We start from the raw sequence: 25977 nt of genomic DNA, 5'->3' as shown, positions 1-25977 counted from the left end.
CAGCAGCTCCTTGACCCAATCAGTGAAAAACCTCCAGAAACTTCCAGCCAGTCCCAAAGCACACAGGGAGTGCCCACTAGCAGTCATAGCTGCTTCAAGTACAGTGGATGTGACCCTTACACTCCCCTGCCCCAAGTAATTACAGAGGGTGGGTTCAGTTCAGTTCAGTTCAGTCGCTCAGTCGTGTCCGACTCTCCATGACCCCATGAATCACAGCACGCCAGGCCTCCCTGTCCATCACCAACTCCCAGAGTTCACTCAAACTCATGTCCACAGAGTTGGTGATGCCATCCAGCCATCTCATTCTTGGTCGTCCCCTTCTCCTCCCGCCCCCAACCCTTCCCAGCATCAGAGTCTTTTCTAGTGAATCAACTCGTCGCATGAGGTGGCCAAAGTATTGCAGTTTCAGCTTTAGCATCAGTCCTTCCAATGAACACCCAGGATCTATCTCCCTTAGAATGGACTGGTTGGATCTCCTTGCGGTACAAGGGACTCTCAAGAGTCTTCTGGTTAGTCACATAATAATGCAATTTTAGGTAGCTGTGACTTTTACTATGGGCTCAACACGAGACAGAAGAGACTACTTGGCTCATTCAATTGAGGAAATAAATATTAAGGGGAAATAAATATTAGTATTTGGTCAGCATTTTTTGGATTCAGTTTGCTGATTGAATTTGACATCCTCACTCTTAACTGCTAATATCACGACTACTTCAGGCCAGGAGGAAATGAGGGGCTGGTATTTCTGACATGGTCAAATACTTTCTGAAGTCCACTGATTTGAATCTGGATCTAAGTGAGTGTAGACAGGGCCATGCATTAAACAGTAAAGATACTGGAAACAGCACTGGGTGAAACTGAGGCCCTGCTTCTAGTCGGTCATGTAAATCTGGGCAAGTCACGTAACCTCAGTGAAGGTCCATTTCCCTCGTCTGTTCAATGGAAATCATAGCCAACCTATTTTTCACTTAACAAATGGTTGTGTTGTTGTTGTTTAGTTACTAAGTTGTGTCCAACTCTTTAGTGACCCCACGGACTGTTCTGTTCATGGGGCTGAACAGAACACCAGGCTCTTCAGTCCATGGGATTTCCCGGGCAAGAATACTGGAGTGGATTGTCATTTCCTTTCCCAGGAGACCTTCCTGATCCGGAGATTGAAATTAAATTAGCCCTTTATGAGCATTTACATGAACTCTCTGATACTACTACCATTTTACAGATGAGGAAACTGAGGCAGGCAGAGGTTAAGTGACCTGAGCAAGGTTGCACAGCTATCACATGGAGGGGCCATAAAATGAACCCAGGCTATCTTTCCAGCCATAGTCTCTATACCATGCTGCTCATCTCACTCTTAGACTTTCCCCAGCCACAGAGAAAGTCTAGTATGGGTGTTGCTAAGTCAATTTGACACATGGGCCAAACTGATGGACACAGTAACCCAGACTCAGAAGAAGGGAGCCGTAGGTCCCTTCTTCAAGGTCATAGTTACGAAAAGAGCCAACCAAGGGAAGGATAGGCCCAGGCCATGGCCAGTTTCTCTCAAGATGTTGGTCTCAGTCTGTGTGGCTTGGGCATGTCCCATCTATCTCTGGACCACTATTCCTTCATCTATACAATGAGGGGCTGGGCTAAGGCTTTTCCATTTCTAACATTCCAAAGACTCACTACTTGTGCTTAAAGAATGATTATATAGATGGGAGAAAAGAGGAATGAGCCCTTCCTGGAAAAAGTGAGTTTTGAGTGATTATTTAAAGTTGATGCTGTGAGTCAAGAAAATATTTAAAAGCCTAATTTTCAAGCTGTTTTTCTTTTCTGATATATCTTGGTGGGTTTGTGAATTACTTAGATCAACAACACCCAGAATAACAATAGGTAAGTGTAGGTTTTAGGTATAGATGGAATTCGCTTTGAGTGCCGATTTCAACTTACTATGTGAAAACTTAAAGAGATAACTCAAGACGTGTTTCAAGTCTGCCTTCCACGAATTAGAGATAATAGTAACAACAATCATTATAGTATCTATGTACTTTGTTGTGAGGATTAAATGCAATAAACCCTGTAGTACGTTTGGCACAGGGCTTGACACGTGGTTGACAGAAAATAGAAACGTATTTACAAGGAACTGAGGCAACTACAGTCAGGGCTAGTGCTCAGTGACAGCATTCGCTGTTACTTGAGGGCCATGATCGCACTTCCTTTGTTTACAAGGTAAACCCACAGACAAAGGGGAAAACAATGTCTCCAGAAAATGTGGTCTGAACTGATTATTTTCCTGTATTCCAACAGATGGCACACAAGACCACTTATGCTACTCAACTGAAAAATAGTTACCTCCATGGATTGAAGGTGAATTCTCTAAGCCTCTAAAATACCCTTTGAAAGGCCTTAACAATTATGCTTTTAATTAAAAGCACTGTCATTAAACTCTAATATTACAAGAGCAATTCACTCTAAATACCAGCATCAAGATGTCTGTTCAAATCAAAGTGATCTGTTGCAAGTTCAAAGTTTTCATTTTCTCATCTGTGAATCAAGTTGTCGTTGTTTAGTTGCTCAATCCTGTCTGACTCTTTGTGATGTCATCGACTGTACCCCGCCAGGCTCCTCAATCCTTGGGATTTCCCAGGCAAGAATGCTGGAGTGGAATGCCATGAATACTAGATCGGGTTGCCATTTCCTTCTCCAGGAGATCTTCCTGATCCAGGAATCAAACTCATGTCTCCTGCATTGGCTGGCAAATTCTTTACCACTGAGCCACCAAGAAACACCACTAAATGCACCAATAATTGTAAGAGAAACATTGCTGAGTGGTGAGAATATGGTGCAGTGATGTATTAAGTGCCTTACATAAGCCCCAGATGCATTATTTAGAACATTGATTGTAAAGGATGAGGAGTGGTAACAGCAGGGCTTTTTGTTTGAGAAGGATCATAGGGAGCCCCATTTGTCAATGGGGGTCTATCATGTTCCTGGGGGAGGAAAGGTATGTGGGGAAATGGGTGAGTTGCTGCTTTGGAAGGAAAGAATAACCAAACTAGAGCAGCAGCTCCTCAGTATTTTATTCCACAGGGAAAACCAGGTATTAGCTCTCCATTCTTTCTGCTCCCACTTGCACAAAAATAGAAGAGGATAATGGGAATAGAGGAAGGGTAAGAGGAGGGACTGACCTTTAAAAAAAGAACCAGAAAGAAAACAGCCCATGTTAATCACAGAATCAAAAATCTTGCAGGCTAAAATATTATTTCACTATATATTTGTAAGTAAAATCTGGCTTGTCCTAATTTAACATAAAACAATAGTATAAAACCATGGAAGGTCAACTGAACTATCAGGGGTTGAGCAATCAGTTGGTAAAGAATCCACATGCAATGCAGGAGACCCTGGTTCGATTACTAGGTTGGGAAGATCTTCTGGAGAAGGGATAGGCGACCCACTCTAGTATTTTTGGGCTTCCCTTGTGGTTCAGCTGGTATAAATCGCCCGCAATGCAGGAGACCTGGGTTTGAACCTTGGGTTGGGAAGATCCCCTGGAAAAGGGAAAGGCTGCCCACTCCAGTATTCTGGCCTGAAGAATTCCATGGGCTGTATAGTCCATGCTGTTACAAAGAGTCAGACACGACAGCAACTTTCACCTTCACTTTCACTTTTCATGAAGGCCAGGCTGCACCATGCAGAGAACTCTGAAGAGCGAAAGGCCATTGTTCGGAAATACATCACCAAAGTTTGCCTGTCTTCTTGAGGCAACCTGCAGACCCCAGGCTGATTAGGCCTCATTATGCATCCATACACAGCAACCACAATTAGATCAAGTTCAAATGTGGCATCTACGGCTACTTAGGAAGGAAACATGTTCCTTGACCAAACTGAGAGGTACATTTCTTAACTAAACACACAATATGCTTTTGTGGACAAGATCCTGCCTGGTGTAAGAGAAGAGCCTGTCTGGCTATCTTTAATGAGAAGTGTAGACCATCCATCCACACTGCACTGGGTAATATAATTCGGCCAGATGCCAGGAAATGGTTTAGCTGACCTTTCAAATTCTCCTTGCACTTAAAACACATTTGCTTTCTTCATGCGAATCTATCCTGAGTGTTCACTTGTACATGAATATATTTTATGAAAGAGAATGGCTACAGCTGAGGGTCTATTCAAAACAAGTAGATAAATTAAATTTTTTTTCTTTTATTGAGGTATAACTGCTATAAGATAAACTATACATATTTAAAATATACAATTTATACTGTGAATTTATACCTGTGCAACCATTGCCACAATAAAGCAATGCACATATTAGATTTAGCTCCACATGACTATCACAGAAAAATCTGTGGGCTTACAAATCATGTTAAGTATCAAGGCCTGTATGTATCTGTACTCTTTTGAATATTCAATCTATTCCTCTTATAAAGCCAATTATGATAGTACCAGTTAATTAGAAAATCTGCAGAGGGGGAAAAAAACCCCTCAAAACTCCTGACCATCAAAAAATGGTGCTGTATGCTAAAGCAGTCACGTCAATTCCCAAAGAGGCTACATTTATTTTTCTAACCTCATACACTTGCACCTTAATGAATGCACTGGGAATATGTCCTAATCCAATGATGAAGCACAGTAAAGGCCTGCAGAGAAACCCTATAACCTGCCCTGAATTTAATATGCAGTCAGCCTGGTCTCTCTTTTAACTCCTTCTTGCCTATGTTTTCAACCCTTAATTATATCTCTGGTTTCATCTTGGGAGGCAGACTTGAACCACCAAAGGGAAAAATAAAATTCTATGATGTCATTCATAATGTGCTATATTAAAGTTGCAAAGCAAAAATGCACATATCCACCATAAAATGTTAACTATTCAATTAAATTCATCCAATGAAAGAAAGAAATGTTGCCTAAAAGTTTCACACCATTGAAAAAGCTCTTTAGTTTCACCTACCAGAATGCCTGGCATTAACTTTCCATTCATCCATTCCCTAGTTTAGACGTTGCCAGCCTCAGCTCTTTTTAAAAGGCTTTAACACCTTTGCTAAATGAGAGTCCTTTAAAAAGAGGCAAGTTAAGCATTTCAATTTTTAATAAGTACCATATACCACCTAAAGGGAGAGGATTCTACATTTTCATCAGCTAGGAAACAAAGGTGCCAGGGCAGGGACCTCCATTTGATGCAAATACTTACTAGGAATAAGAAAATAATATTAATACTTAAAGCTGCAATAAAGTTTTTTAAAATACCAGATGTGCATGTTTATGTGTACATCTATATGTATGTGTTTTTAGAAGGGAATTTAGTAAGGTATAGTAGGAGAAGGCAATGGCAAGCCACTCCAGTACTCTTGCCTGGAAAATCCCACGGATGGAGGAGCCTGTAGGCTGCAGTCCGTGGGGTCGCTAAGGGTCGGACACAACTGAGCAACTTCACTTTCACTTTTCACTTTCACACATTGGAGAAGGAAATGGCAACCCATTCCATTGTTCTTGCCTGGAGAATCCCAGGGACAGGGGAGCCTGGTGGCCTGCTGTCTATGGGATCACATAGAGTCGGACACGACTAAAGTGACTTAGCAGCAGCAGCAGCAGCAGTAGGGAAGCAAAAAAAATGAAATTGTGAAGTTATAGTTTCATTTGATTATAGAATGTTTAGTTGTACTTATTTAAAAAAAAAGTTTTCACAGACAGATTTAGATTGATAATCTGTCATGATTCTACTGACAGTTATTTGATATACATCAAAAAAAGAAAAAAGAATAAAGTACATGTTTTGTCATACTGAGAAAGAAACAAGTGAGGATATAATTGAGCAGGAGCTTCCCAGGTGTCTCGGTGGTAAAGAATCTGCCTGTCAGTACAGGAGACATGGGTTCAATCCCTGAGTCAGGAAGATCCTCTGGAGAAGAAAATGGCAACTTGCTTCAGTATTCTTGCCTGGGAAATCCCATGGACAGAGGAACCTGATGGGCTACAGTCCATGGGGGTCACAAGAGTCGGACACAACTTGGTGACTACAACAAAATTGAGTAGAAGCCAGTGAATCAGTCCACTGACTGTGGATCAAGGTCACTAAATTAGGAACCGTACTTGCTGGTATAAACCAGAATGCATAATCACATACCTCTAATATCTGGTCACCAGCCCAAAGTCTTCCATCTCGGGCTGCTGCCCCTTCTTCATAGACTTCATGTATAACTATAGCATCCTATAAAAAACAAATGCTTATTAATTTTTAATAACCAGAAATGTTTCCTTAAGCCAACAATGGAACTATAGGCAGCAATTCAAAATTTGCGATTTGCTAATAAAGCTATTTTTATTTGACTTAAACAAAATACACATTTATGGTATATTCAGAGGTATAATTAATTTTTCCTAAGTTTATTATTTCATTCTTTTAGGACTGGTTTTGCCTAACATTTCAAGTTAAACTTCCCCCATGTGCTTTACTGTTAACTCTGTACTGCTGCTGCTGTGTATAAACTTGATGTGAACTATGTGTCATTCTTATTTACATTTTATGGTATATTTTGAAACATGGTTTCAGGTATTTATTGGTATTTAAGGATTTGACATAACCGTGTGGCCTGATGAAGGGGGTCTGTCAGGCCTCATTACTTGGGCAGTGAAAGACAAGACCTTAGTGGAGTGAACTAGCCCTGGAGGACAGAGCATGGGGTGGGGGAAAGGGCATTCACAGATCGATGTGTAAAATAGATGTGGGCTCAGATCCTGATTCTTGGGCATCGTGTCATCTTGGGCAACTTAACTCCTGAACTCAGGATTCTGAGCCAGAGAATCAGGACAATTAGTTAACATAGGTAAGGCTTGGTTGAGGAAAGTGTCTCACGGTTAATGAATGAAAAAATATTTTTCTTTGAATTAATAACCTTAAATTTTTTATCATCATAAAAATAACATATACAAAGTACCAACATACAGGACTCAAGCAAAATGACAGGGTATGGAGAACTAGAAAGGGACTGCTTTCTGCACCTGGCCCTCAGTCTGGCTCGCCAGAAACAACCACCATCAACTATCTCAGTTTCCTAAGGATACTTCCAGATGAATGTGTACCTGTATATCATATACTAGGCTGGAAAATTCCATGGACAGAGGAACCTGGTGGGCTGCAGTCCATAGGCATCACGAAGAGTCAGACATGACTGAGCTGACTGAGCACCCAATTATTTATATGTTTTGGTAAGGCTCAAAAGCCTCTTGATGAAAGTGAAAGAGGAGAGTGAAAAGGTTGGCTTGAAGCTCAACATTCAGAAAACAAAGATCATGGCACCTGGTCCCATCACTTCATGGGAAATAGATGGAAAAACAGTGGAAACAGTGTCAGACTTTATTTTTTGGGGTCCAAAATCACTGCAGATGCTGATTGCAGCCATGAAATTAAAAGACGCTTGCTCCTTGGAAGGAAAGTTATGACCAACCTTGATAGTATATTAAAAAGCAGAGACATTACTTTGCCAACCAAGGTCCGTCTAGTCAAGGCAATGGTTTTTCCTGTGGTCATGTATGGATGTGAGAGTTGGACTGTGAAGAAAGCTGATCGCCGAAGAATCGATGCTTTTTAAACTGTGGTGTTGGAGAAGACTCTTGAGAGTCCCTTATACTGCAAGGAGATCCAACCAGTCCATTCTAAAGGAGACCGATCCTGGATGTTCATTGGAGGGACTGATGCTAAAGCTGAAACTGCAATACTTTGGCCACCTCATGCGACGAGTTGACTCACTGGAAAAGACTCTGATGCTGGGAAAGGTTGGGGGCGGGAGGAGAAGGGGACGACGGAGAATGAGATGGCTGGATGGCATCACCGACTCTGTGGACATGAGTTTGAGTGTACTCAGGGAGTTGGTGATGGACAGGGAGGCCTGGCGTGCTGTGATTCATGGGGTCGCAGAGAGTCGGACACGACTGAGTGACTGAACTGAACTGAAGGCTATTTAAAAAATGTTCAACTGCTATGTTCATACAATTTACCCCCCTTTCCCCCCTCACACTGATCAAGAAGTCAAGCTTTGCAATTCCTTGCCTCAGGGATTTTTGTGGTGTTTCAGTTTCTGAAAACTGAATATACTAGAAGTCACTGGTTCTTTCTGCTACTTATAAAACTGAAATGAAGGGCACTGAAAAGACGATGGTAATGCAGGTGCTAGGTGTCCTGGCAGACCATTGGGAAAGGAAAAGCACTTTCTCGTGTGTGCTTTTCTGGGTGACTTTGTTTTTGTTGGGGGTACAGTTGTTTTACAATGCTGTACAATTTCTGCTGTTCAACGAAGTACATCACCTGTGTGTATACATATACCCCTCCCTCTTGGGTCTCCCTCTCCGCCATCCCACCCATCTAGGTCACCACAGAGCATGAAGCTGAGCCCCTGCATGATACAGCAAGTTCCCACCAGCTATCTGTTTTACATATGGTAGTGTATACATGTCAATGCTACTCTTCAATTCACCCCACCCCCTCCTCCCATTCCCAGGTCCAGATGTCCATTCTCTATGTCTACATCTCTATTCCTGCCATATAAATAGGTTCATCTGAAAGAGATGGGAATACCAGACCACCTGACCTGCCTCTTGAGAAACCTGTATGCAGGCCAGCAAGCAACAGTTAGAACTGGACATGGAACAACAGTCTGGTTCCAAATAGGTAAAGGAGTACGTCAAGGCTGTATATTGTCACCCTGCTTATTTAACTTACATGCATAGTACATCATGAGAAATGCTGGGCTGGAGGAAGCACAAGCTGGAATCAAGATTGCCAGGAAAAATATCAATAACCTCATATACGCAGATGACACCACCCTTATGGCAGAAAGTGAAGAAGAACTAAAGAGCCTCTTGATGAATGTGAAAGAGGAGAGTGAAAAACTTGGCTTAAAGCTCAACATTCAGAAAACTAAATCATGGAATCTGGTCCTATCACTTCATGGCAAATAGATAGGGAAATAGTGGCTGACTTTATTTTTCTGGGCTCCAAAATCACTGCAGATGGTGACTAAAGCCATGAAATTAAAAGATGCTTATTCCTTGGAAGGAAAGTTATGACCAACCTAGACAGCATATTAAAAAGCAGAGACATTACTTTGTCAACAAAGGTCCATCTAGTCAAAGCTATGGTTTTTCCAGTGGTCACGTATGGATGTGAGAGTTGGACTGTGAAGAAAACTGAGCGCCAAGGAATTGATGCTTTTAAACTGTAGTGTTGGAGAAGACTCTTGCGAGTCCCTTGAACTTCAAGGAGATCCAACCAGTCCATCCTAAAGGAGATCAATCCTGGGTGTTCATTGGAAAGACTGATGTTGAGGCTGAAACTCCAATACTTTGGCCACCTGATGCAAAGAACTGACTCATTTGAAAAGACCCTGATGCTGGGAAAGATTGAGGGCAGGAGGAGAAGTGATGACAGAGGATGAGATGGTTGGATGGCATCACCGACTTAATGGACATGGGTTTGGGTGGACTCCGGGAGTTGGTCATGGACAGGGAGACCTGGTGTGCTGCAGTTCATGGGGTAGCAAACAGTCGGACATGACTGAGCGACTGATTCACATAAATATTTGCAAACGAAGCAACTGAGAAGGGATTCATCTCCAAAATCTAACAGCTCATGCAGCTCAATAACAAAAAAACCCAAACAATCCAATCAAAAAATGAGCAGAAGACCTAAAGAGGCATTTCTCCAAAGAAGACATATAGATAGCCAAAAGGCACATGAAAAGAAGCTAAACACCATTAATTATTAGAGAAATGCAGAAAAACGCTTTTGAATGGAGACTAGAAACGGAGATTTGTGTGTCCCCTGAGAACTGAGGGGACATACAAATGAGCCCTGCACTGTCCAGTGTCCTCCCATTCCCTGCCACACCCACCCACACACAAGTTGCAAGAACCTGCACACAATGGTCAAGGGCAGCGGACTCTAGATGTCATGTATCCCACCTTGAAAGAAGTCCTGAGTCCCAAGGATCAGGGCCTAGAAGTGGAAGGACTTCTGAAGAGATCATCAGGCTAGGGCAAACATGGCTTGGTGATTACCAGGGTGAACTGATGACCATGACCAAGGGTCCCCAGTGTCGGGGAGCTCTGTGACAGAACCAGAACCCTAACAGCTAATGGGCCTCCAAAAGGACTGACAATGATACTGCTTCAGTCCAGAAGTATAGAGACTCAGAATTAGAATTAAATTGACTTGAAGTAAATGAATGAAATATTTCTTACAAAATATGTAAGGTAGGAAAAACCTCCAAATGGACGGCAAAGAGATCAAACCAGTCAATTCTAAAGGAAATCAACCCTGAATATTCATTGGAAGGACTGATGCTGAAGTTGACACTCCAATACTTCAGCCACCTGAGGCAAAGAGCCAGCTCACTGGAAAAGATCCTGAGGCTGGAAAAGATTGAGGGCAGGAGGAGAAGAGGACAACAAAGGATAAGATTGTTAGATGGCATCACTGACTCAATGGACATGAGTTTGAGCAAGCTCCGGCAGACGGTGGACAGGGAAGCCTTGTGTGCTGCAGTCCATGGGGTGGCAAAGAGTCCGACGTGACTTAGTGACTGAATAAGAATGAAATTTGATTTTCAAAAAAAACCAAAAAACAAAAATGAGTTTCCTATAAAAATGCTGGAGAAGCAGTAAAAGAAAACCAGAGGACTTGAACCAGATGACCAATCTAGATTCCAACTATCTTTCCAATATTAAAGGCTTTCATTTTATCACCACACAGTTCTGAAAACATTTTTTATTATTATAACAGTTAGAGAGGCAGCGCCAAAGAGCTAGGAAAGGTTCCTTGCTTCAGACAAATTATATTTCAGACTCTGCACCAGCAAAAGACTTTAGACCAATCTTTGTTTTAACTCTGACTTATGAAATTTCCAGACCCAGGGAGCATTTGTACCGCCAAGAGTTTGCTTCTCTGAAGTTTCAGGGGAACAATTTTGAGGAAATTCGCTAGGTCAGTGGCTTCAGGCCATCCCAACAACACAGCCAAGACGACACTAAGGGACCATTTCCATGAAGGTAGAAACTAATGCAGGGTCCTAGTTATACCCTGTGTAATGCTGGTTTTCAAAGCTTGATGGCCAAACACCCCATTTTCACTGGATTTGGGAGAATCAGACTGAATTCATGCTACACATGGCTTTTATAGAGCTGAATTTTCAGTATAAACTCCTTTGATCTTAGAACATTACAAAAGCCAAATGTGAAATTTCTCTCTGTTCATACTCAAAAAGAAGAAAAAGACCCACTGGAGCTTTTATACAGTAAAAGTAGCCTGAATCCAAAATTCTGAGATTCTTTCTGGGTGCTCAATGAACTGTCATACATAAAACAAATATACTGTAAATAGGCTCAAATAAGTGCTAAAATTACTTTCAATGATCTGTTTTTGGTCCATGAGTCTTTCTGGGTTGACAATTCTCTTTCTTTCTATCAACTTGACTACAGCTGAGGTTTTAAATTCATCAGTGAAAACACAAGAAAATGTGAGACACTCTGACCTGATGACAGAAGAAGGTCACTTTTCTTACCACGTGCCCTTGTGTACCCAAAGTGCTCTCTGAAGCTGTGGTTCCCAATAGTTGTGTTAACTGGGGGTGACAGAAGTGAGAGGCAGAGATTAACAGCTCAGTTACAAATGTGGGCTAGCGAATTGGAAAAAAAAAAAGGATTTCTTTTTCAAAACTTATACAGTTCATAGCACAGAGCAGAATAGTAAAATAGATATTAGTTTGGGATATTTTAGGCATCTGTTTGACAAGGCTATATTAAAATTTTACTTATTGCTTTAAAAAAAGTATGATTAGATGAAATAGTGGGTCACTGATGAAAGATTGACCTTTATTATGTCAAATGAAAATTTGGAGTTGATTATACACATGATTCTTATCTGCTCATTGTATTCTCCTAATTTTAATGATCTTGAGCTATTCAAGCAAAACGGTTCATTTGGCACAGTTCTGAGTGCCTTCTCCCCCACCAGCTGTGCACCTCCCCCCACTTCCTATCTTTGCGTATTTAAATAACATTCCATGTCAGCTATACTAAAGAACTTTGGACATCAATGTTATGTTTAACTTATGTACTCATCTAAACACTTACCCACGATGTTGTGACTATGGCTGGTAAGTGACATTCTTCAGACCTAATTCATTTAGAATATGTTGAGAAAAAAAAAATCTGGGAGCAGCAATAACTGAAGAAAATTGAACTCATGAGCTTTTGTCAGAGAATTGGCTCCACACATTTTATATATTTACCAAGAGGAACCTGACAACTTGTTACATCCTGAACTTGTTGCAGTGAAGATTTTGGTTATGCAGGACATGAGTCCAACGGCAGGCTGTGCAGAATGGCAGATTCACACCATGCTCAGGTAGGCATCAGTCCTTTCCCAGAAGTAATTTGTTCCTCACCTGGACTGAGTCACCTGATAACCTGCCATTGTTTTGTCTGATTCACTGTCTGCTTCCTGATTCAGCAGCCAGCATCACTGGCTCAGTGATTCTATCTACCAGTACCAATGACTTCTTTTAAATTGTATTGCTTATTTTTTGTTATTGAGCTCTCTGTGTTCATATATATATACATATATTATTGGAGTATAATTGCTGTCTACTGTTGTGTTAGTTTCCACTGTACAGGGAAGTCAATCACTATATGTACACATATAGCCCCTCCTTCTTAGACCTCCCTACCACCGAAGCAACCTATTAATCATTTCCCTGTGGGTGGGTTGCTGGCTTTTGCTGAAAGAAGCTGTAGAAACAAATGATTATGAGCTAGGCCTCTGGAGTCAAACTTAGTCCAAATCCTGGTCCTGCGACTTCTGGCCACAGAAAAACTGTTAACCTCTCAGCTTTCTCATTTTATATGGTTTAAACAGTATTACCTCCACATAAAGCTTCACGGACAATGCCGGCACACAGTGAAGAAGTGGTAACAGCTCACTTACATAACATCTGTGCCAAAGAGGTCACACACTTTCCATTTGTGCCATTTAGTCCTTATAACAACTAAGCAAGTTCAGTATTATCAGTCTCATGTACAGTTAGGGAAAAGAAGGCTCAGAAGGGTCAGACCTGACCAGGTCTTTGCAGCTTCTAAGGAGGAAAGGTGAAATTGCAATTTGGGGTGACTGTTTAACACCAAAGCCTGTGTTCTTACCACTATTGAAAGCTTCTCATCTGCTTTAAACATTTTATTTTGTATTTGCCTGAAAATGAACTTGGGGTTTTCCATATGGCATCAGTTCTGTTGAAATACTTGTCTCCTTCCTTCCTTCACCTTTCAATCCTCTTTCTGTGTATCTGTATTATTCACTGAATAATTACTATAGAAATAGTAATTTCTATATAATGTATCACATTATATAAAATGTATCACATTATATACAAGTGATAAATCAATGTTTAAAATAAAAAGGGTTCAATCCAAGACAACAGATTAATTTCTCCTAACCAGTGGCAGACTTGAGAATCATCTGAACTGAACTGAACTGAAGATTGATATATATATATATATATATATATATATATATATATAAACTAATTTCCTCTTGGCAGTTGTGTGACTTTCATTGGGACAATAGGAATTTAAGTAAGATGGCCTGTTTACTTACTGCCTGAGATAAGACCAATAGTTTCCCCTGGATACTCTAAATTACCCATTTGACTTGCCAACTCTAGAGCCAGAGAATCTGAAACAGTGAGTTGAAGAGCCTCTCAAATAATGGGTTTCCCCCAAACAGAAGGGAAAGGCAAGATTTCAGAGACATAGGAAAATCTTCTGCATAAAAACTTCTCTGCCACCAGCTTGTATCTGAGACATGTCTAACTTGAAAAAAAAAAAAAAGGCTTTATTCCACAATTAGGGATAACATTAAAAAAACAGACAGCCAGAAAGAAAGAGCTGGTTAGGGGATTCATCACATTGTTTAAGGAACCACTGTCCTAACGTCTCCATTCCTAAAAGAATAGTATTTATTTATTTAAAAATAAAAAGAAAATTCGTACATGGTATTAGACCCAAAATAATATACACTGAGAAGTTTCTCTCCAGCATCTGTACTTCATTCAATTTCCCTAACCAGAAACATACAGTAATAAGTTTCCTGTATATTTTTACAGTTATTCTATATATCTATATTTGGAAAGAACTAACGGCACAAAATGCTTGAAGGTGGTACCCTCTTTAAGCTCCCTCCTTTGTTTCATGAAATTCTAGAGCCAGCCAAGAGTCACCTCTTCTTTGAAACTTTCTCTGACTCTCTTGCCTGGTTAAGTGGATCAACCTGTCTGGTGGTCACTACTACAACTTAGTATTACTGAAATTACGGTATCGTGATGGCTTGTTCATAGACCTAGATCCTGTACCACCTCCTACCCTCAGTGGAACCCTTCCAGATGGGAACTGTTACCAACTCCTCTCTATATCCTGGTGCTGAGCCCAGAGTAAGCCTTCAATAAATGCTTGCTAAATGATTATCAAGAAGTTAGTTGTAGACAGAAAAAGGCATCAAAATGACCCAGAAAGAAGGGGCTAGCAGGGTTAGCATGTCATAATCTTACTCTAACCTAAACAAATTTCTGATGGTAAAAGTGATACACAATCAAAATATCCATCACAAATGGATATTAAATCCATCTGAATTTCCAGAAGATTTACTTCAGCTTGGAGAGCAATTTTACAAAGCCAAGTATGGGGGACTTAATTATCACAGAGCCCCACAAAAATCACAAACACCTCCAGGGGGATTTAAACTGAATTGCTGGAAAAGAATTTCACAGCACGCAGTAACATATTCTTGAAGAGAGTCAGAGTCATCAGACATTTCAGCCCATCAATCACCATTTTCTTTACTGTGTAAGCTGCCAACAAGTAGATAAAGTAACTCATAAACACACCAATCATTCTAGCAAAAGAAAATTTTACTGTTGTCACAATAGGCCTATAACACTTAAAGAAGCCATGTGTTAGAAAAATTAAGGATCTCCTATGAACTGAAGCTCCTTTGTATGGGTGAAATATTTCCACAGAATGATATTTTACAGTTTTCATTTCTAGATATTCGGTGGATTGTTTTAACAAGCATTTTAGGATGAAACTTTGATAAAGAATTGTATAACAGATATTATTATTGGGTTGGCCAAAAGTTCATTCAGGTTTAAGTATTAATAAGACACATTTTCCATTTTTACCAAGGACTTTATTGAACAACATATTCACTGAACAAATTGGTCAACTCAATATAAACAATTGTATATACTATGGCTTAATTTTACTACTTGAAGGCACATTTTACTTAATTTTGATCACTCTGGAATTAAACTCAAACTTTGTCATACTCATAAAAGTCCCCATATCCACTCCTAAGGGAAATTTTAACTACAGGAAAGTTTCATATTAAACTTCACATTTAGGTGGAAAATATATTTACCAATAATCCATAAAAATGTTATGTCCTTTTTTCCTGCTTTATGGGAAAAAAATCCCTCCTAATAAGAAAGATCTATGAAGACTAAAAGAATAATTTAAAATGTTATGTATAAAACGGGCATTTTTGTTCCTTTGGCAGAAGTGATGGTTCATTCATATCTGCCGCCTTAGAGGAGTAATACTCTGTTTAAACATCATTTAATAAAGTTCCCCTCTATGGCTGTCAAAGTTCAGAAATCATACAGACATGTCTTCTATACTACAGACCACCTTCTCAGCAGGAAAGTCAAATCAATGGGTAGTAAAAGGTGTAAACCCGAACTACATTAAACTCTATACTGAAAAACACATGTAGAAGTATTAAGTTACTAATTTGTGATGTCTATGGCCATTACTGGAGAAGGAAATGGCAACCCACTCCAGTGTTCTTGCCTGGAGAGTCCCAGGGACGGGGGAGCCTGGTGGGCTTCCGTCTATGGGGTCACACAGAGTCGGACACGACTGAAGTGACTTAGCAGTATGGCCATTACAGAGTTCAAAAAGAAAGTGTGGGTTGAAACTGCTAAAGTATATCTCACTTTGAGCAAAGTCCATAGGCAGAAAACTGTTATTAATATAAATACATGGAGGAATGTTTAAGAACATGATTCTTTTCTATTATAAATTCTTTGTGACCATATTCTTTAAAAACCAAGCTTTCCTATTATATTTCAATTAGAATGTGATTTGAGCTTTGATGCAAAGAGAGATTAAAAAAAAAGAAAAGGCAGTAGATTATGGAAGAAGGACCCAGAAATAAAATGAGTCAAATTTTCTGACAGCTCTGCAGTAGCCAATTCTACAAGAACCACTTTGTTCATGACACATCATTATCACTAAGGCACAGAGCTGAGCTACATGACTTTCAAAGTCATTCCAGCTCTAAAACTTTAGACCTTGATGAACCCAGCAAAGCAGAGAAAGTCTTTGTTTTACACAGATGCTTAGGCTTTGCCTAGGAATAAGAACTCCTTCTAACTAATAGACCAGAAGAATCCCAAATCTTATAGGCTAAGAGAGATTAGAAAGATGGGAGCTGGATCACAGTGTATTAGTGGCTTAAAATGAAAGCTAACCATTTGTTTGTTCATAATTCTGTAGGGTGAAACTTAGGGCTGAGCTCCGCTGGACAGCTCTGCTCTATACTGTGTTAGTTGGGCTCTCCTGTGAGTTTGTAGTTAGGTTGGATGGGGCCTCAGTTGAGATGGCTGGGTTACCCTTCCTCCGAGTGCTGTCTCCATATGGTATGTCTTCCTCCCGGAAGCCAGTCCAGGCTTGTTCTCAAGGTGGCAGTATTTTAAGAGGACAAGAGCTAAGCAGCAAAGCCTCTCAAAACCACCTGGAAGCCACAAAATGCCACTTTCACTACTATTGGCCAAAGCAAGTCAATTGGTCAGCTCAAATTCAACCTGTAAAGTGCTGCACAAAATTTCTGGTCAATTTTATCTACTACAGACTTAATCAAGTTGACCAGAGGACTCTTCCAGCCTCTAAACAATGGAAGTGAGGTTGCACAGCCATGCACTACTCTTTGTGATCCCATGGACTGTAGCCTACCAGGCTCCTCCATCCATGGAATTTTCCAGGCAAAAGTACTGGAGTCGGTTGCCATTTCCTTCTCCAGGGGATCTTCCCAACCCGGGGAATGAACCCAGGTCTTCGGCATTGCAGGCAGACAGACGCTTTATCCTCTGAGCCACCAGGCAGCAACATATGGTGGAGTGGTCCTAGCTATGGCCATAAAAACCTGTGTTCAGATTTTAGCTCTGCCACTTATCATAACTTTGTGGTATTTCTATTAAGTTAGTTAACCTTTCTGGACCAGTGTTTTTAATCTCTGTAAAATAGAACTCAAATCCTACCTGCTAGTGTTTGAGGATGAAATAAGATTATATATGTACCTGAGGTCACAAAGTGTTGAACACAACTTAGTGACCTGAACAATAATGTCAAACAAAGTGTCAGCCACATAGATGTTAAATAACTGCTAATGAGGGCTCCCGGTGCATATATGTGTAAGATTTAAGAGGCACAATATGAAGGACAAAATACATATATGTCAGAGTGGTCAAAATTCATGACTCTAACGATGAATGACACCAGTCTTTGCCCATTTTTTTAAATTTCTAATTTTTCTGTTATATTGGTAATCCTAGAAGATAACTGATTGTTTCTTTTCCAAGAAAGATTATGCAACAAGGATATTTTAGGTTATTTTTTTCTCAAGTCATGGACCATTCAGGGCTAAGTTCGGTGGACCATCCAAATGCCAATAAGATATAAACCAGATTCAGTTCAGTTCAGTTCAGTTGCTCAGTCATGTCTGACTCTTTGCGACCCCATGAATCACAGCACGCCAGGCCTCCCTGTCCATCACCAACTCCCAGAGTTCACTCAAACTCATGTCCATCGAGTCGGTGATGCCATCCAGCCATCTCATTCTCTGTCATCCCCTTCTCTTCCTGCCCCCAATCCTTCCCAACATCAGAGTCTTTTCCAGTGAGTCAACTCGTCGCATGAGGTGGCCAAAGTATTGGAGTTTCAGCTTTAGCATCAGTCCTTCCAATGAACACCCAGGACTGATCTCCTTTATAATGGACTGGTTGGATATCCTTGCAGACCAAGGGACTCTCAAGAGTCTTCTCCAGCACCACAGTTCAAAAGCATCAATTCTTCAGTGCTCACCTTTCTTCACAGTCCAACTCTCACATCCATACATGACCACTGGAAAAACCATAGCCTTGACTAAACGGACCTTGGTTGGCAAAGTAACGTCTCTGCTTTTTAATATGCTATCTAGGTTGGTCATAACTTTCCTTCCAAGGAGTAAGCGTCTTTTAATTTCATGGCTGCAATCAGCATCTACAGTGATTTTATAAGAGTCCTGTTCCTAAATATTTTTATTTTTTCTATTTCAATCAAGTTGAAACATATTTTGTGTGGATTCCATGTTTGCAAATTCCCCTACTTCCCCAAATACATACTCTAGGCACACTTGTGGTAATTTGTGGACATAAGCAGAGTGGTGAAACATTTTAGTTGCTAGATTCATTTGTTCACAGCTGAGGTATAACAAGGCAACATTATGCTTTCTTGTTTCAGCTCTCAGACCGGAAACAAGCTTCCTTTAAATAGTCTTTTTTAGCGCCATATGTTTTGCATTTTTGTGCTGCTATGGGCCTGACCAAGAAAATACATATGTTAGACAACCTTCGTTCAATTATGAGTTATAGAGCTGTTTGCCATTCAATGTTAATGAATCAACAATATGTAGTGAATAAAGTATCTTTAATCAGAAACACATATAAAACAAAGTTATATATTTCTCATCTGTTAAAAATGTTGTGACCAGAGGTTGGAGGAGGAATGTAACCCTATCTTTCCTCTAGAAGTAATGGTTTAGTATTCATTAATTCAGTGTTTGCTGCGTCTTTATACACCATAATTACCATGAATAATAAGAATTGACTGTATTTCCTCCTTTTCCCTGGTGATGCTTCACTACATCAAAGCTGAGAAGCCTAACGTGAAACCTGATTAAGAGTAGAAAGTTGGACAAATGCCATCTACAATAGAGATGGCAGAACTCACGTGGGCAAAGGCAGTCTTCTGCTGTTCTTGCTACACTGAGGCAGTGGGTTGTAATCCAAGGTTGGAAGAATTAATGCACTTTTCTTAGGCTGTGGCATGTATTATTATGCTTATACTCAGTGTGTTTTGTGGATCTATATTTTTTGAACCAATTACAAAGGTAAAATGCAAAGATGATTCAAAACAAGTTGAAAAGTAACTAATCTTCCCCACTTTCAACTGACCAAGAATTTTTCCCCTTCTTTGATGCAAAAAGTATTTGACATGCCCTCATTGATTCATAAGAAGCAAAATGTAAGGCGGTTACTTTCAACATCTCATAAGGCCATTCAGGACCCAAGGCAGAATATGGTCAATAATTGTCATAGTTCCTTTAAGACAATTTTTTTTCCATGTTACTTAACCATTTTATAATTTGGCATACATTTAATATCCTGCTTTCCCACCATGGATACAATAAGATTATTATTTACGAAGAAGTATAGTGTTTTTCAAATTGATGCAGTTTTGCTTGCTAACTTCGAAGAGTGACTATATAATAGTTTCTGTTCAGAGAATCCGAGAGGGTTATAGTTATACAGGGGAAGCCAGCAAGAGTCAAAGAAACTTATCTATCATTCTTGGAATCATAGTTTTTAAAACCTGGATTCTCTATTCTGCTCACTTTTAAAAAGAATTCACTACACAGATTTCCAAGAATCTCAGAACAGTCTCCATAAAACTGCTACAAAAGGAACGAAGAGTCTATTTACATCCTAACCTCAATTTATTCATCAATTCTAATGTGCTTGCGGTAGGGTATGAAGGTTTGTACCTATCAAACCTTTCCTTCAAAGTGAAGGAAAATAGATCACGGTGATCAGTACCTGTTACTTTGGAACACGGATATATTCTCAGATAATAAACTATAGACAACAAAAATAATCATTAAATCAGCAATAGAGATAGAGGTTCTTCTGACATAAAAAGCAAGAGTAAGGATTAAATGACCAGTTATACAGCAAGCAATAACACCAGTCGTGTGTGTGTGTGTGTGTGTGTGTGTGTGTGTGTGTGTGTGTGTGAGGTTCTTCTGACATAAAAAGCAAGAGTAAGGATTAAATGACCAGTTACACAGCAAGCAATAACACCAGTCGTGTATGTGTGTGTGTGTGTGTGTGTGTGTGTGTGTTAAAGCAATGGACTAGGTAAGTGTGTGTGTGTGTGTGTGTGTGTGTGTGTGTTAAAGCAATGGACTAGGTAAGCTATCCTAAAGCTCAAACTCAAGGATTGCAAATTCTTGCACACTATTTACAGATAACTAAAATGTGGAATGAAAATCACAGCAATAAAATAGCTAACAGAATTTCTCTGAATATATAAAAATGTTTCACATTTTAAGACTTTGAAAAGCTTTCTCTTCAAGCTCAGAAAAGAAACTGCTTTATATTTACTTAAAATGGAGTTCCTTTGCCAAGTCTGATTTAACAAAAAGTTGATACTCATCAATATGAATATAATTTTTCATACTGAAATACAGGTTTAAGGAAATGGTATAATATTTGCATTAAAGTTTGTAAGTCCCTATAGTTCCATCTGGTACTTATTTATCTAAATTTTACTCAGCTTGCATAATATTTTTGCTTATGGTCATATTCTTTAAGATCAGAAATGCCCAAATCTGGAAATTCAGAGGCCCTATTCGTTAACATTCTTTCAGTGTGATTCATAGACATTTTGCAAACTTTGCTTTGATTTAAAATAAAACTAAGGTAATAAGATGTTTTGTATAAAAATATATGACTTAAGCAATAACAATAAAAGGAACTTGGCTTTAGGGGATTACACGCCAAAGCAAACCACACTCCTCATGAAATAGACTGTGCAAAGTTCATTTGAAGGGGAATAGCAAAATAAAACACTTAATCAAATATAAAATAGCTTTTTACTCTGCTTACTTTAACAAATATCTAGTGCTTCAAGTTGCCACAGTCCTACAGTTAACAGTCAGAAGCTGTAACAGTTAAACAATGGCAAGTGACATGCTGAAGTCTTAAACCAGGTCACTTCCGAACCTGACACATGGTTTCAGATAAAGGACAGATATTCTTCACTTCAGTTTCTAGATGGAAGAACTTTACCACATAGTATCCAAATGGGAGAGTTCTTCTACCATGATGCTTCTTGCTAATGTATCTCTGCCCTAGAGAACTTACATTCAATAAGAATGAATTAAATTGGTACTAAATCAGGATGCGAAAAAAAAATACAGGTGTAGGAGAGAAATTACAAGATTCTGAACATGACATTAGTCTTTTTTGTCATTGTTTGATTGCTAAGTTGTGTTTGACTCCTTTGTCACCTCACGGGCTGTAGCCCATCAGGCTCCTCTATCCATGGGATTTTCTAGGCAAAAATACTGGAGTGGGTTACCATGCCCTCCTCCAGGGGATCTTCCTGACCCAGGGATCAAACCCACATCTCCTGCATTGCCAGGCATATTCTTTACTACTGAACCACCTGGGAGGTCCAAGAAAGACTGCTGTTGTTTAAGAATACCTAAATTTTACAATCTATCCTGGGAATCCACTGACCTCATTTACAACAGGATGGTACCAAGAATATAAAGATAAAACAACTGCTCTAGTCTAATCATATTCTTCTTGCAAAGAGATAAGCTACCTCCAGACCCAGAAGAATACCAGTAAAGCAACTCGGACTTATATTTATGAACGTTCCTTTGCAAAAGTGATAACAATTACCAGTTTCCCTAAAACAAAACAACAGCACAATAATTATAGAACCTTATTCTCTGGTTTAAAAAACTTAAGACTCCAAAGTTTTAAGAAATTTGTGAGATAGGAATGCAAAGGGTGGGAGAAGAATGCATTTTCTTATATTGTCATCATTTTGAAAAAGAGAGTTAAAATGGTAAATGTTCCACCCTGATTAAAAACCAAAGCCTGGAATTTCCCTGGTGGTCCAGTGGCTAAGACTCCACATTCCCAATGCAAGGGGCCAAGGTTTGATCCCTGGTCAGGGAACTAGAACACACATGCCACAGCTAAGACCTGGCACAGCCAAATAAATAAAATAAATACATCTTAAAAAGCAAAAAACAAACAAAAAAGCCTAATAATACTAATATTCTTGCAGAGTGGCCACCTGCGTTTGTCAAAATATTCCCTGAGATGGGGTACTCACTATTCCCAGAAAATTCATTTCATCTTTGATCAGCTGATGCTTAGAAAGTTCGTCCTTAAAATAATGTGAAGCCTGTTTTTCACTGAGTCCCTTGGGAGCATCTGAATTGTTCTCATCCTTCATCCACAAGAAGATAACCTTATGTGTTTGCAGAAAATCATCATTGTCCTTTCTGGTCTTCCCTTTTGCAGTCTGTTCAATTATTCCTGAGATAATGTGGTTTCAACAATATTCTTGTGAACCACATAATTATGCCACCAAATGAACAGAATACTCTAGCTTATAGTTAAAACTGGTCAGAGAAGCACTCCAGACAGATGTAACAGTATGTGCAAAAGCTTTGCATCAAGAGGGAACAAGACTCATTAAAGGAACTAAATGAAGCTGACATGGCCGGACTTCACAGGGAGCATGAGGAGGCCGGGTGGAGTCACCTTTTTAAGTGCACAAGGCAATATAAGGTGGTACTAAAGATACAAAATAAAATAGAGCAGCCCTGTTCTCCAGGAGCTCAGAGTCTGGTGGGTGAGATGGATAACTCCCTTTTTCAGATGGAGGTTAATGACACAGAGTGGTAGGGCTAGGAAACGGGCCCAAATACTATGGCTTTTGAGTCAGATCATCTGATTAAACTCCAACTGGAAGTTACCTAACTTATCTGTATCTTGGTTTCCTCGCCTATAAAATAGGGATGATGCTACTACTTCTCCTATAGGGTTGTTGTGAAGAGTAAATGAGATGATATTTATTAATTATATATTAAGAACAGTGCTGGGATCATTTTTTAAAAGCTTGATGCTGAAAAACAAATAACTAATTATCTGGAAAGAGTTTCTCAGTGTTCAGGTAACGTACCAAAGACAGACAGATGAAGGGAGCAAAGGATCTACTTGATAATATGTTTAATAATAATAATTGCTGAACTCAATGTAGATGGGCACTAGGAAAATTTCTTTATATTCTTTATGTTAATTAATCTCCATACCAGCCTTAAGAGGTAGATTTGGTCATCACCACTATTTTACAAAGGAAGAAGCAGATTTAACTTAGAAACTTTCTCTTGTCCAAGGTCCCACAGTTAAAGATCTGGGATTCTGATACTGTAGAATTAGCATCATCACCCTGCTCTGCTTCCTGTTAGGTTTACTAGAAACATTGTGTATAGTCTGGGACCTTTAACAATGGTACTCAGAGAAAGAAAAATAGAGAGTGAGGGTCCTGGAGAAACTTACCTGCATTTCACTTCACTTGCTCAATCCCCAAAACATAGTTCAAGTCTGCCAATACCCTTTTTTTATCCCTCCTCTGGCTGTGCTATGGGGCATGCAGGTTCTTAGCTCCCTGCAGTGGAAGTGTGGCTTAACTACTGGACTGCCAAGGAAGTCCCAATAGCTAAGGAAGGGGAAGGACTTTCTTTTTTTTTTAAATTGCCAATACTCTAATATATTTTTCTTTCTCTTCTCTAGAATTCCCAAGGCTGATAATAAAATAAGCCCAATTAATCACACTGGAGAGCTATATTTTAGTTTTTATAGGACAATGCAAATAAAACTTCTAATTAGTGAGCAAACATTTCTGATACCCAAGAGATTCAGGGATAGGTGTTAGCAATACGAGGCAAGTATCATAAGAAGTAAGAGTCCTTGGTCTTTCATTTGGAAGAATATGCCAAGTCTCTGAGCCACAAGATTTCATGCATATTTGCTACTCCAAGACCAAAAAGGGGGTGTGAGAGAGACAGGATGAAAGGATGGCTAGATAAGATGAATGGAGGTAAATTTTAAAAATAGGAATTAATATACTGTCTTTTTTATGTAATAGCTTCCTGGTTGCATGTCTCCCTCATATTCTTATGTTGAAATCTTAGTGCCCCTCCTCTTAAGAGAACTGAGTGCTGAAGAATTGATGCTTTTGAACTATGGTGTTGGAGAAGATTCTTGACAGTCCCTTGGACTGTAAGGAGATCCAACCAGTCCATCCTAAAGGAGATCAGTCCTGGGTGTTCCTTGGAAGGATTGATGTTGAAGCTGAAACTCCAGTACTTTGGCCACGTGATGCGAAGAGCTGACTCATTTGAAAAGACCCTGATGCTGGGAAAGATTGAGGGCAGCAGAAGGTGACTACAGAGGATGAGATGGTTGGATGGCATCACCAACTTGATGGACATGGGTTTGGATGAATTCTGGGAGTTGGTGATGGACAGGGAGGCCTGGCGTGCTGCGGTTCATGGGGTTGCAAAGAGTCGGACACAACTGAGCAACTGAACTGAAATAAGGTCACGAGGGCAAAGTCCTCGAGGATGAGTGCCCTAATAAAAGAGGCCCCACAGAACTCACTTGCTCCTTCCTCCATGGAAAGATAGGAGAAACCTGCAGCCCAGAAGAAGGCCCTCATCCTACTGTGCTAGCACCCAGACTTCTAGCTGCCAGAACTATGAGAAATAAATTTCTGTTGTTTTTAAACCACCCAGTCTACGATGTTTTGTGACAGCAGCCTGAACAGACTAACGACACCTGCTTATGAGAAACACACATAAAAACTAGCCTATATTGATTGAATCTAGAAAGTTCATGCAACAGGTTTACTTTCTTCTACTTTCCAGAGAAATTCCCTGTTTTAATAGTCCCTGTTAGGGTTTTTCATTAAAAACATTAAAGGCAGTAGAATCAACTTGAACGAGTGTGTGAGCTCTTTAAGGGCAGGGTTGCTCCACTCAGCTTTGTCGCCTCAGCAGTAAGCAATGGCCAGCCTCTGAGCACACACATGCTTCCTATCACACAAGAGCCACACTCCCCAAAAGTGGACCTGGGAGCCCATCATATGGTTCAAACAACAGAGACAAGGGTTGTCAAGGAGGATTGGGTCCAGGTGTGCTCATAAACCTTCCCAAAGGGGTCACCTTCAGCATTACCCTGGTATTTTAAGAGGTCTATTTAGATGGCTGGCTGCAAATACAATGGGATGCTAAGTGAGCTCTCTCTCTGTGATCTCAGAAACCATTTGTCTTGGCTCCAGATAAACTATTTATAGCAGATAGAACTGATGTGGTGTCAAGACCAAGTCCCAGACGCTTAATACCTCTAAAGATGGCAAAAAATATCTGTTGGATACACAATAAAGAGGGCACAGAAACCTTAATTGGGAGGGCTGGGGCAAAGCCTTAAGAAAGATCACCACCCCTTAGAATATGCTAGCACCAGAGCTGAAATAAGGATGTGTCACATAATGAAAAGTCCAAAGGCAAGAACTTCCGTCAGCAGATCTCAGCATTGTCCTTGATTCCTTTTATACGGTCTCCTTTTTATTTGCTGACTGCCTGCTGGCTGGACGCACTTCTAGGACCTGATTGGATAAAGTGACCTGGAGTGTTAATTAGCTGGTATATCCCACGTGACCTATGTCAAAATTTGGAAGTGGGGAAAGGAAAAAAGAAAGATACTTGTTGTGGTAAACACTGGGTTTCTTTGTTAAAGCACCTTCCACCCCCTTGCTGTTCAGCCTCACCAAAATAACATGCCTATATATTACTTGTGAGTCAAACTTACAGCTTTTGATGAGGTACCTGAGGTTAGGAAATAAAAACTGTGTCTCATTTCTCATTTTTAAGTGGTGCTTATCCTTCCAAGGACAATGGGATTTACAGTCTCAAAAGGCAGAACCATATATTATGAACCTCAAGATGCTCTTAAAGAATTTTTTTTTTTGGTTGCCTCATGGTGG

At 39.9% G+C, this 25977-nt stretch overlaps 1 protein-coding gene across 4 annotated transcripts in view; it reads right to left on the bottom strand.

Annotated features, from left to right (window-relative positions):
* PATJ (PATJ crumbs cell polarity complex component) overlaps positions 1–25977 on the bottom strand; it is a 385356-nt gene that overhangs the window by 51884 nt on the left and 307495 nt on the right. For all 4 annotated transcript variants that reach the window (XM_055402500.2, XM_055402504.2, XM_055402503.2 and 1 more), the window contains one exon: positions 6107–6190. In XM_055402500.2, coding sequence (XP_055258475.2) covers positions 6107–6190 — 84 coding nt within the window. The remainder of the gene's footprint in view (positions 1–6106; positions 6191–25977) is intronic.

This window comes from Moschus berezovskii, chromosome 4, assembly GCF_049115385.1.
Source record: "Moschus berezovskii isolate FMDL1 chromosome 4, NW_MosBer_1.0, whole genome shotgun sequence".
Classification (NCBI taxonomy): domain Eukaryota; kingdom Metazoa; phylum Chordata; class Mammalia; order Artiodactyla; family Moschidae; genus Moschus; species Moschus berezovskii.
This window is presented reverse-complemented; position numbering and strand designations above follow the sequence as displayed.